This window comes from Rhineura floridana, chromosome 11 (genome assembly GCF_030035675.1).
Source record: "Rhineura floridana isolate rRhiFlo1 chromosome 11, rRhiFlo1.hap2, whole genome shotgun sequence".
Lineage (NCBI taxonomy): Eukaryota > Metazoa > Chordata > Lepidosauria > Squamata > Rhineuridae > Rhineura > Rhineura floridana.
Genome location: NC_084490.1, coordinates 3778435 through 3791451, shown reverse-complemented (window position 1 = coordinate 3791451; position 13017 = coordinate 3778435). Strand labels below are relative to the sequence as shown.

Genomic DNA, 13017 nt, shown 5'->3' with positions numbered 1-13017 from the left:
ACCCCAATAAGTTTGGGGGTGCAGCAGCCCGACAGCCCCACTCCACCCCCAGCAACACCCTACTCCCTTTATTTAAAATGGTCACAGTCCACTTCTTCAGCAAAAAGCCCCCCAAAGCAGCTTACAAACATGAACACCAAACATGACCGAAACAGCAAAGCCCAGGAAATGCATTTTTCCCAAGGCCGGGAGGGTGAAGGCCTACCTCGGGGGCGTCTCCGTGGTGCTATCAGGCTCATCTGTTTCCTCATCGTCTGTCTCCTTGTCTTCCTGTCTCAAAAGGGGGAAAAGTCAAAGTTGGGATTCCCTCCCATGACTCCCAGACATTCGGGTTGGGACACGCAGCGAGGAGAAAGATGCCACTCTGCCGCCTCCACCAACCTGCAGAAATCCTGCGACACCTCCCTGCCCTGAGGCCAGCGTGCTGCATCCGCCCAAGGAGGGAGTGGAGTGGTACAGAACGAAGCCCCTTCTCACCTGAAGAGACTCCTGGAAGGAGGCCGCCTGGTACTGGGCGTATTTGGCGATGGTGGTATGCGAACGACTGCTCTCACATGGCCAAATTTGCTTTGTCCCCGACAGGTCCCAATTTTCGTCCGAGGGCTGCTGCACTTGCGTCCGGACTTCCACAGCGTGCTCCCCGCTGGCCTCCACCAATGTCTTTGTGCTGAACAGGCCTAGGTCTGAGGGGAGGGGGAAGGGGGCTGTCACGGAGAGGAGGGGGGCTGAGAAGCCTCTAGCCCTCCAACCCCCAGCTGTTGCTGGGGTGAGGGGGTGATGTGAACCTCCACACGCAGAGGAAACATCACCCTCCCTGTTAATCCTCTAATCCAGCCTTACTTTACCCAACCTGGTGCTCCCCAGATGTTTTGGCTGACAAGAGTTGTAGGCCCAAACATCTGGAGGGTGCCGGGTTGGGGGAAGGGTGCCTAATCCAAGACAAGACATTCCCCTCTGGGCATCATGTCCTCTTTGCCCTTTCACCCACCCCCTCACAGAAATACAGCTTCTTCAATAAAGCCCCCTCCTCCCAAAAAACTGGATTCTAAGGACTTGCTAAGATGGTCACCACCTCGCCGAAATCACACACATTCCAAGAGAAAGCATTTTTGCACAATGTTTTTACACACAATCCCCTCAAACATTTGCCCAGCCCCAAAGTTTCTGATCTCAAATACACAACACTGCAAATACCTGTTCTAATTTTTGTGTGGGTTTGCTGTATTGTAATTGTTGTAAACCACTATTTTATATATATATATATATATGAAATTGCAGAATACAAATATTTTTATAGCTAAAACAAGCAAATAAATGCTTTCTCCACATGTCCTTCTTCTCACAGCCCCACAAGATCCCACCTCAAACTCAGGTGCACCTCCAAAGAGCCCCAGCCTCTAACCCAGCTGCTCCGATTCCCCAACAGCCCTTGGGAAAGAAAACACCCCAAAGCCCTGGGCACCCTACTTGCATACTCACTTAGGCGCAGTGATCCTGCCAAGCCCCGGATGACGGTTATGGGGTTCTTGGGGTCAGTGCAGAACTGGAGGAGGACGGGAGAGAAAGCATCCCGCTTGCTCTCCAACTGAAGAGGAAGGGGAGACAAATTAGAGGCCAAGATGCCAGTTTGGATCCCCACCCCACCCCAAAATAAGAGTGATGGATCTAAGGCACCCTAAACTCAAAAAACAGCCACCAGCCTTGCAACAGGGCATCTCCTAGTTTGGACCAGAGGTCCACTCGCAGAAACCCACAGTGTTTAGGATCAACAGGATCACCCAGTTCAGGCCACTGGGCCCAGGATTCCCCTGGTTTAGACTACAGGGCCTAGCACTCCTTCAGAGACCCCCACTTCAGACCAGCAACTCCCCCTGAGATCCAAAGAAGGGTGTCCATTCATCAGCCAATGCTGGTCTCCACCAACTGCGTTTCGGTGGTTATCCCCTCTCTGAATCGGCTAAGCGTGCAGTGACTATAGAAATCCAGAATAAAACGTGTCGGTTGCAATTCTGTGTCGAAAGCACAGGGGGGATGTCCTTGAAGGAACTGACCCAGAAGCTGCAGGGAAGAGCCAATCACTCCAAACCACCAAAACATCCAGAGAGAGAGAGAGAAAAGGCTTCCTCTCTTTCCATAAAATCAGAAAAGTAGTCAAACAGCAAAATGAAGGTAGACACGTCTTGCTTGCAAGAGCGGCAGGAGGTGACCCTTGGGACTATTTGCAGTCAGGAAACGGCGCGGGGGGGAGGCAGAGAAAGTTGAAGGTGAGGAAGATCCCAAGAAAAGCAGAAAAGAAAAAAAGGAAGAGGAAAAAGTCTTCCTGGAGGAGAGACAAAGTGAGCACAGCGCTCCACCAATCCAAGCTGGGCATCCGTTTTGCTTTGGTTTCCAGGACGCTACAGGACAAGGGTGTCAGAAACGGAGGAGCCGCATCTTCTGGGATGTTGAGCTAATCTACGAGCAGTCAGAAGGTCGTTAAACTAATGGTGCAACTTGTTGAGGGAGGGAAGGAAGGAGAGAGAGAGGGAGGGAGACTTGGGTACAGTGCCAACTCCCAAACATAACCAAAATGGAAACTCAAGGAAGGAAAAAAGGACAACTGAACAATGAAGTGAGGATGAACCAAGGTGAGGGAAAGAACGGGAGAAAAAAAAAGAGGAAACCATTTGCACTCTCTTCCTGCCCTGGGAGTCCTGAGCCACACAAGCAAAAGGGAGAAATGCGGAAGACCCCACTGGTGAAAGGGCCCTGGATATGCCATGGCCACCACAGAAACGTCAGGTCTCAGCGATGTCATCTCAGCAACGTCTAACCAGAGTAGAAGAGGGCTGGGGGGAAGTCAGCAGAACTTTGCTAGTATCTTGTTTTACAGGATGCTAACCTCAAGAAAGGCTGCAAAGCAACTGACTGAAGAAGAGAATCGCTTCCTAGCCTGAAAGTTTTTTTTAGACTCACAAATCTGGGTGCAAGGAAGTCTGCCATGGGGGTGGCAGAGGGGTGGGAGAAGGGAAATGGCACTGACGACAGGAGTAGGGTGCAGGGTCTTCTTGACTTTGAGGTCTAAGAACAAAAAGACAGGAGAATCGTGCAATGAAAAATTTACTCTGGATCACAGCACCAAAGAGAGAATTTGGCCAAGATTTGGGTTCCACAGCTCAATAATCCAGAACATTAGGATGACTGGCTACAAGGAAAAAATGGAAATGGACTGCCTTCAAGTCGATTCCAACTTATGGCGATCCTATGAATAGGGATTTCATGGTAAGTGGTATTCAGAGGGGGTTTACCATTGCCTCCCTCTCGGGCTAGTCCTCCCTAGCTGGCTAGGGCCTGCTCAGCTTGCCACAGCTGCACAAGCCAGCCCCTTCCTTGTCGGCAACTGCCAGCTGGGGGGCAACTGGGCTCCTTGGGACTCTGCAGCTTGCCCACAGCTGCACAGGTGGCAGGGCACGTAACCCCTGAGCCACTCACTGTGGGGGTGATCTTTAGCTGGCTCTTGACACCCAGGAGACAGGAGCGGGGACTTGAACTCACAGAGTCTGGACTCCCAGACAGGCTCTCCTCCCCACTGTGCTATAAAGAGTGGCCTAAATTGAGAGATGCATTTTTAAAAGGAAGCTCTAAAAGGAACACAGGGAAAATGACTATTTGCAAGATCTAAGGGTCCCAAAGAGGGACAAAACTGGTTCATGTGCCTACTATTACAAGATGCAAGTAAAAGCACCCTTCACCAAATGCACTCTCCAAATGTTTTGGACTACAACTTCTCAATGCCTATCAAATTTGCTTAACCATTTTGCAGATGATACACAATTGGGAGGGATAGCTAATACCATGGAGGACAGAAACAAAATTCAAAGGGACCTTGATAGGCTGGAGCACTGGGCTGAAAACAGAATGAAATTTAACAGGGATAAGTGCAAAGTTCTACACCTAAGCTCAGCAATGCTACATGTGAGAAGGATCTTGGAATTGTTGTTGATCACACGCTGAATATGAGTCAACAGTGCAATGTGGCTGCAAAAAAGGCAAATGCTATTTTAGGCTGCATTAACAGAAATACAGTTTCCAAATCATGTGAAATACTAGTTCCCCTCTATTTGGCACTGATTAGGCCTCATCTTGAGCACTGCAGTTTTGGACACTGCACTTTAAGAAGGATGTAGACTAACTGGTACAGGTGCACAGGAGGGCAATGAGGATGATCAGGGGACTGAAAGCAAAGCCATTTGAGGAGAGACTGAAAGAACTGGGCATGTTTAGCCTGGAGAAGAGAAGACTGAGGGGAGATATGATAGCCCTGTTCCAAGTACAGTAGGGCCCCGCTTACCGGCATTCCGTTTTGCGGTGTTCCGCTGATGCGGCGGCTCTCATTTAGGGGAAATTCCCCGTTTTACAGCATTTTGCGACATTTTTGCGTCATTTTCGCGCGACGCAGCCCATTATAGTCAACGGGTTCCGCTTTACGGCGATTTCCACTTTACGGTGGGGGCCTGGTCCCTAACCCGCCGTATAAGTGGGGCCCTACTGTACATGAAAGGTTGTCACACAGAGGAAGGCCAGGATTTCTTCTCCATCATCCCAGAGTGCAAGACATGGAATAATGGGCTCCGGTTACAGGAAGCCAGATTTCGGCTGAACATTAGGAAAAACTTCCTGGTATGACAATGGAACAAATGACCTAGGGATGTGGTGGGCTCTCCAACACTGGAGGTCTTCAAGAGGCAGCTGGACAGCCACCTGTCAGGGAGGCTTTGATTTGGATTCCTGTATTGAGCAGGGGGTTGGACTCGATGGCCTTATAGGCCCCTTCCAACTCTACAATTCTATGATTCCATCTGATGAGAGAAGTAGTCCAAAACATCTGGCAGGGACACCAGGTTGGCCAAGGGAGATGTGACATATCCAAAGGCAGAAATTGGCAAGATCTATTTCTCTTCATTGTGATGAAAAGGCAAAGCATCATGTCAGTGTAAGGGTGGTTTAGGCTGGGAACACATACAATTTAGTTTTCTAACTAAATTTAGTTTTCTTTTAAAAAATAAAATAAAATAAATAAAATAAAGAGATACCTGGCCAACTTAATCCACTTGCATTCCAGATGTCTAAAGAACCAGACAAGGAATGGCAGAACGTTCTAAAGGTTGAAAGCGCTGAACAATGTATAATTTTGTTGGGCAGAATCTGCTTAGCCTGAGGATGAAAACAGCTTTGCCCTCTTTTTGTGAGACAGCCCTGCAGGGATTTGAAGAGGGCCATCATGCCCTTTTTCACCCGCCCTGGACTTCTCTTTTCCAGGCTAAACACTCCCAGGCCCTTCTATCTTTCCTGAGGGGACTTGTCTCCAACACCACTGACCATCTGGGCTGACCCCCTCCGAGGACAACAAATTTGCAGTTCCACTTTGTTCCAAATCCAATTTGTCTGTTCCCATTTGTCTGTATCCTTCTTGAAATGCAGCATCCAGAACCGGGCAGAGTAGCCCAGCTGAGGTCTGGCCGACTAAAGAAAACTATAGTTTCCCATCACTTGGAAACTATGGCTCTAAAACTGCATTGTTGCCTGGTGAAAATGGGCAGGAAGAGGCTTCTCTCTTCAGCTCAACCAGCCTGGCAGCCTTATTTTTCTTCCATAGCGTGGCAAAGCACCTATGACTGTATTTTAGGGGGTACCAGGCGGCCACGTGCTCCCCGCCCCGAACTCTGCCTGCTCCACACCCTTCAGCTTCTGTTGTCTGAGTCGGCTGCCTCATTCTGAGTAACGATAGGGCTGGCCACAAGTACAGAGGGCTGAAGCCTCGATGTTCTTAAAAATGGTTTTTGGGTTTTTTTTTATATCTCTGATGAGAGAAAAGGCATGGCGACGAAAACATGTGCTTGCCTTTAGCAGTGGCAAAGAGTCAAATTTAAGAGCAAGGCCAGGCAAGTGAAAATAAAAGCTGGTGCCAAATCTCCCTCTCTATCTAGGAACAAGAAGTGGTGCTGACAAGTCAGAGGGTGGATCCCATTGGAGGAATGAGAGTGGAAAGCGCAAAAGATTTCTCAAAGCACAGCTGGTGATTATGCCCTTAAGAGGGATTAAAAGAAAGTGAAGGAAGGAAGGAAGATTTCCCCTCTGGATACAAATCCTGGGATCCAGCCATCCCTGGTGAAGAAGAAAAAAGTACGCAGGGACAAGGAAGGAGCTCTGAGAATGGACTTTAAAAAAAGAAAGAAATTGAAGACGCTAGTCCTCTTTGTGGGGCATAGTGGTAAGGAAGAATGGTCATCTTTAAAAGGAAAGATCAGTGCACCATCAAAACTTTGTTTAGGAAGTGGAGACAATGACAATTTTAAAAGGTGGATGCTGTCGCCGCTGAATTAAAAAGAACGATGATCAAATAAACAAACGTATTCACTTTGTAGTCTAACTGAAAAGTTGGCTATGAAATTGTCAGGAGGGGCAGTTTTTTGTTTTTTTAGAACCAGCACTGGCTATCTTTGATTTGGTGAAAGAAACTTTGGAAGAAGAAAATTAATAATAATAATAATAATGATAATAATAATAATAATAATTCCACCACCAAAAACCAGGCAAAACCAGAAGGTGACTAAATAATAGGGATGAATGTAGGATGACAAAGTCTGTTCAGAGACAGAGCAGGGAAGGGAAAACAGGGAGCAGCAAACACGGTCTCTCCTGAGCGTAACGGCAGCCAACCCATGGTCCCCCCAGATCCCATTCAGCCCCACATCCTAGGAAGGGTTGGGTGTCCCAACCACTTTGGAGTCACCCCTAATTCATCCCCAGGGCTCCTATTCAGCCCTATGTCCCCTGGGGGTCACAGTGAATGGGGAGGTCACCCGCATGTGCGCAGGATAACGGCACTAAGAAGCGGCTGATTCCACAGCCAGAAGTACAGCTGGGAGAGTTGTTCCATGTTGCTTTGCTCCAGTTTCTGCCAGCTGTATGCAAGCTGCATTCGCCCCACTGGGAGGTCTTGCTCTCTCCCATTCTGGAATTTCACCAGGTTAACTGCCCACACATTTTGAAAGCTGTCTCTGCAGCCATGAGGACTACACCTGTGATACTGCTTTTCCGATAATCTAGAACTTAAATCTATGCGTCTGCAGTGTAATCATTAGCACTTGCAACACACACAGATCCGCATTTATAAAAATAACACAACCCCAATCCATCTCAATCAGACCAACGGTGCACCTTGCCACAAAACCCTGCCCATGCAGGTTCACTCTCCCCTAACCCTCTCCTTAACACCCTGCAAAACAGGGACTCACGTATATGCTTGGGGTCGGAGGGTTGAGTTTATCCCGCGGGAGCTTTTCGCCCATGTTGATCTGAGGCTTGACAGAGTGGCTGGCCAACAGGTAAGATTCCTTGAACTTCCCTTTCACCTTGGCGTGCCTGCAAGGAGTGGTGGAGGATGGTTAGTGATGGACAGACGGAGAAGATGAAAACAACAGCAGCAGCAGCAATGGAGGAACTGAGCTGGTTGATCTCACATGTTGAAGCCGGGTCTGTGAACAGTCCCGGGAGGCCTGGTGAATTCAAACATTTTGCAAGCAGGGGTGGCGGGGAACCTCAGGCCTGGCCCTCAGCATGCCAGACCACATCCCCTCACTGGCCCTGTGTGTGCCTGCCTGGCTGGAAAGTGTCCTTCAGCTCTGATCATACCTCTGGCTTTTCTGGACAGAGAGAGGTGCCATGAGTGTGTATAGAAACTTGCCTACGGAACAAAGGCAAGATTTATGGTTGTTGCTCCACCCGCATTTGCCTCTGGCCCTGCCCACCACTGGCATATGGCCCTCAGAAGTTTGCCCAGAAGGGAATGTGGCTCTCTGGCTAAAAAAGGCTCCTCAACCCTGTACTGTAACAGGATCCTGACAATCTGATGCTGTGCCTTCTTTTGAGAGCTTTTACTCCAGTTCAACACTCATCAGCGTCTGCCTCAGAAATCCCACGCTTTAGTCAGCACCAGTTTGCACCACCCCTAAGTGAGAAGAGTGCCTCTGAGCACTTGCAAAGCAGCTGTCTCGAACCAGCAACTCACCTGCAACTAGGCTGAACTTGGAGGGCATAAGACTGAATTAATTTATTTGGCTTGAAAATGGCAATCCACGCCCTTGGGTCACCTTTGGCCTCTGGGCCAGCTTCTCAGGGCTGAGGGCACCCAGGTATAGTTTCGGAGCCCGGCTCAGAGTCCTCGGCTTCATATCCAAGGCCTCCTCGCCTTTGTTCCACTGCCAGACCCTTTTATCTGGGTTGACCCTTGCTCTCAAACCTGCCGAGTAAGTTTGCAAAGACAACTACTTACTGGGGGTCTGCTGGGGGAGCAGGGAGAGGTTACAGAAGTCGAAAGAGGGACAGACTAACTCTCCAAGAAAGCCACCCAGCACAAAATGCACTCCTCTCTCTTCCGGTCCGTGAAGCCGCCTCCATTATTGGCCCTTTCCTTTCCCCCAGTCACAAGCGTCCTCCGTCTCAGACACACACACATACACACACCCATCTATGCTCAAGCAGCCCATGTCGCTGGCAACCACCTTTGCCACCTCCGTCTCAAGGAGCAAGGCTGGGCTCCTGGTTTTTACACAGCTGAAGGGGGCTGAACTCTCCCAACCATGCTGCAACTGATCAGGAGGAAAGTGGAAAGGGGGGACGGCAAAGACATAAGCTCAGCTCCCCTCAGCTGCATGCCAGGATTACACTTAAAAACCACCCGCCCGCTCCAACCTTCCCTGATTTATCCAGGCTGGGGGGCAGACCCATGTTTAAATGAACAGGGCTGCAGGGGTTTTAGGGGAAGGGCCATAACTCGGTGGCAGAGCACCTGAACCTAAGAAGAGCCTCAACGGGGGCCATCTAGTCCAGCCTATCTTGTCCCGGCAGGGGCCAGCCAGATGATCAATGGGAAGCTTGCCAGGAGGACCTGAACACAGCAGCAACTCTCCCCTCCTGCGCTTCCCAGCAGCTGCTCTTCAGAAGCACACTGCTCCGACTGCAGAGACAGACCGCAGCCATCGCGGCTAGTAGCCGTGCTCTGCGCAAAGAAGGTCCCTCGTCAGTCACTGGCCCTGCTGGAGAGGGCTAGGGAAAGACGCCGCTTGAAAACATACAGAGCTGCTGCCTTCATGTAGAGCAGCCTGAGCTCAATGGACCCCAACGCTCTGATCTGGTAAAAAGCAGCCTCTCTCCCTGTACACTGTGTGTCGCGTGTGTCCCAGCCCCCTTCTGCTGGACTCCCCCCCTGCCCCCAATCTCCACTGGGCCTCTTTCCCCAGCCAAGGCCAGCTGCAGGGCCCTGGGGTTGTCCACACATCCTCTGCAGGGTCTCGGGTGAACTGACGAGAACAACAGGCCATCCCCCAAAAGGACACGCCAAAGGCCCACCCCCACCCACAGGGCCTGATTAAGCTGAGGAGGGCCCCTAGGCTGATTCTGAGCCGCCCACCGTCCCATCCTGTCCCATCTCCCCCGCTTCACCTATCTTTCTGCTTTTTTTGCGGCTGCGCGCACTGCACGCACAGGTTTGCCATCAATCAAGATGGCGGCCAAGGTTTCCCTAAGGGGCTGAAGCCTCTGCCACCATCTTGGTTGAAGGCAGCAATGCGCGCATGTAGCCCCTCGGCCGCCATCTTGATTGATGGCAAACCGCAAAAAACAGCAGAGAAAAAGGTAAGTGAAGCGGGGGGATGGCGGGCGGTTCGGAAGCTCTTGTCCCACAATCTGCGGCTCCTGTCCTGTTTAAGCGGATCGCGGGCCCCCAAGAGCTCCGGGCCCCTAGGCTTCAGCCTACTAAGCCTAATGGATAATCCAGCCCTGCCCCACCCCCAGGTCTAAAACGCAGAGTTTCTCTCCCTCTCTTCTGAACATCATTGCTCTGGCAAAACACAACACACATTACCATGCAGTAGAGCCAAAAGTCCAGGCCCACTCCCAAAGGCAAAGCAACTCCCCTGGCATGGCAGCGGGCGCAAAGCCAGAGGTGGGCAGAATCTGAGCTGCAGACCTAGAATCCAGATTCCTGAGCACTTCACTTTTTTTTAAAAAAAAGGAAGTAAGTTTATAGTCCGTGGCGCAGAGTGGTAAGCGGCGGTAACGCAGCCGAAGCTCTGCTCAGGGCCGGAGTTCGATTCCAACCGAAGAAGGAAGTCGAATCTCTGGTAAAAGGGGTCGAGGTTCACTCAGCCTTCCATCCATCCGTGGTCGGTAAAATGAGTACCCGGCATATGCTGGGGGGTAAAGAAAGGCCGGGGAAGGAACCGGCAATCCCACAGCATATATACAGTCTGCCTAGTAAACGTCGCAAGACGTCACCCTCAGAGTCGGAAACGACTCGCACTATAAGTGTGGGGACACCTTTACAACACCTTTATTATTGCTAATGTATGCTTCCAAGAGTGTGGGCATTGCCTACTATTATTTTAGGAGACAGGGGGAGGGAGACAGAGAGAGAGGTGGCCAACTAAGAGTTCAGATAGTGAGGATGGGGTAATCAATGCCTTGAACAACTGAACCAGAATAAGGTATGCAACAATTATTTTTAAAAACTGCCGAATAGAGTAAGAGAAATTTCCATGGTACATGCCGGTCAGAGAATTCAGCTTCTCATGGAAGCGTAAGTGGATTCATTCTAGCAAGGAGCTAGTGACCCTGTGGCTCTCCAGATGTTGCTGAATAACCCCCTCACCCCTGATCGTGCGGGCTGCTGGGAGTTGTAGTCCAAAACAGCTGGAAGGCACCAGATTGGGGAATGCTTCTCTACAGCATCTGGAAAATACAACTAGCACGTGGGAGGAGAAGGCAACAACAGCACGTGGCAGGAACCACGGAGGAAGCAAACGTAGCCGGGCAGGGCAGAGGGTGGCACTTACTTGCTGGCCCGCACTACTTCCGTGGCCGAATGGTTGATGGTGAGTTCGCTCAAGGGAATGCGCCGCTCCTCTACCTCAGAGGCGATGAAGGTCTCCTTATCTCCGCTCTCCACCTTGATCAGGCGGATCTTCAGCTCCTTTGGGGGCCCTTCCGTGAAGGAGCGCAACTTGAGGAGGTCAGCCGAGCACACAACGGTGGAGCCGGTGCTGACGGCCCCTTCTTCTTTCTTGATGGGAAGCCGCCGCTCAGGCTGGGGGACTGCAGGGGGTGGTGGTAGGGGCGGCGGCGGTGGCTTGGCCCCATTCTCCCGCGCCTGGCTCTCAGAGCTCTGCACGTCCAAGCTGCCCAGAATTTGCCGGTTTTTCTCTTTGTGGGCCTTGCCCTCCCGGTGCCGCCGTGACCCGTCCTTGCTGGATCGGCGGTGGCGCCGGTGCTCCCTATCCCGTTTCCGGGACTCATCCTTGGGGCGTGGAGCTGGAGCCAGAGCAGGTGGTGGCGGCGGCGTAGGAGCTGAAAGAGGAGGGGGAGGTGGTGGCGGAGGTGGCGTGGCAGGCGGAGGGGGACTCTTCTCCCGCTCTGCTCGCTCCACCAACGTCTCGCACGCACGGCTGATTTCTTCTAGTACCTCCGATTCCGTCTTAATGGGCCGGGGCGTGGGCGGTGGTGGAGGAGTGGCTGCTCGTCCCCCCATTGTTCCTGCTCCTCCAACCCAGCCTTGGCTTGAGGTAGAGAAATGGGGTGCAGCACCCTGGCTGGCACCTGCCGGAGGAACACTCTTAGCACCTGGGGGAGTCAGCGGTTTTGGCCGATGGGAGTGTTTCTGCCCCTCGAGCACGTCAGCCAGAGACTTCAACAGAGACGCCGTGCTGTGCTGGGGAAACTTGCTTGCCCCCGCCACGGTAGACGCCGGTGGCCGCTCCTCCCCGTCTCGCTTGCCGTAACGGTACAGGCAAGGTGGCTCCGGTGGATCCTGCCCAGGGGGCTTGGTATAATCAAACGAAGCGGTGGACGGGGTTGGTGGTTTTGGCCTTGCCAAAGGTGGGGGGCTAGGGAGGAGTGGGGCGGGCGGTGGGGGTGGAGGGAAGCTTTCTTCACGCTCCTCCTCCTCGCGCAGGATCGACTCGTCCAACATCTTCATGATATTCGCGAGGCCATCTGGCAGAATCTTGGAGAACTCGGGGGGCTCCTCAAACTGATCCTCCAGCTGTGGGCTGGCAAAGCCGAAGAGGCGGTCAGCTGCAGCCTCCACAGCAGAGGGTACCGCTGATGGGTCTGGCGTCTTTGGATAGGAGGCCCGGGGCAGCTGCGGGGGTGGTGGGGGCAGCACTGGTGGCTGAGGGGGGCTCTCTGCAGACCTGAAGGTTCCTGAGGTAATCGTGGGGCTCGGGGCCAGGGCCCTGGTGCCACCGGAACCCTTCTCGTCCTGGCTACTATTTTCCGACAGCCAGAATTCAGAGGCTGGCGAGGGCTCGGGGCTGGTTGATCTTTGGGGGCTCGGTTTCTCCTCAGCCCCTTCTCCAGGATGAGAGAAGGGCCTGTTCTGACTGCTGGTACTGGAATCCTGGAAGCTGTGCCCCGAGTCACAAGCCCCAAGAGGAGAAGGCTGCCCCTGAGGAGGTTCCCTGCATCCAAACAAAATATCACCCAGAGGGTCCCCGCTGGCTTCCCCTTCTCCTGCTTTGCTGCTGAACGCTGAGCCCTTCAGCCAGGACAATGGAGGCGGTGGGGGAGGAGGAGGAGGAGGCGGCGGTGGCGGCAGTGGTGGGGGAGGGCACTGTGGGGCTGCGGGGGGTCGTGCAACCACTGGTGGGGGCCCCCTGATGATGGCCAGAGGAGGTGGCATGCGAGAACAGGGCAGGTTGCGGGGGGCAAGGCTTGGCCGGGGCGGTGGCAGCAAGGGTGGTTTGCGCCCACTGTTCTCCTGGGCCAGACTGGGTGGCTCCAATGCCGGCGTCTGGTAATGGTCGGAAGCCTGCAAGGATGGACAGAAGGAAAAGCGTGGTCAGAAAGTGGCTGGCAGTGATCATCCTGTCCCAGAGTTCAACCATCACTGTCCCCCCCCCACCTCCCCCTAGGCCTATCACTCCCTGTCAGGACAGGACAGCCAGGTTATTATTTATTTACTTACTTACTTATTTATTT

The 13017-nt window shown here is 52.5% G+C and overlaps 1 protein-coding gene across 20 annotated transcripts in view; it reads right to left on the bottom strand.

The window, feature by feature from the left end:
• Nucleotides 1-13017, bottom strand: part of KDM6B (lysine demethylase 6B) — a 90055-nt gene that overhangs the window by 14781 nt on the left and 62257 nt on the right. For all 20 annotated transcript variants that reach the window (XM_061591161.1, XM_061591163.1, XM_061591147.1 and 17 more), the window contains 5 exons: nucleotides 10875-12847; nucleotides 7278-7404; nucleotides 1480-1585; nucleotides 478-683; nucleotides 206-270 (listed from right to left, as the gene is read on the bottom strand). In XM_061591161.1, the coding sequence (XP_061447145.1) occupies nucleotides 206-270; nucleotides 478-683; nucleotides 1480-1585; nucleotides 7278-7404; nucleotides 10875-12847 (2477 nt within the window). The remainder of the gene's footprint in view (nucleotides 1-205; nucleotides 271-477; nucleotides 684-1479; nucleotides 1586-7277; nucleotides 7405-10874; nucleotides 12848-13017) is intronic.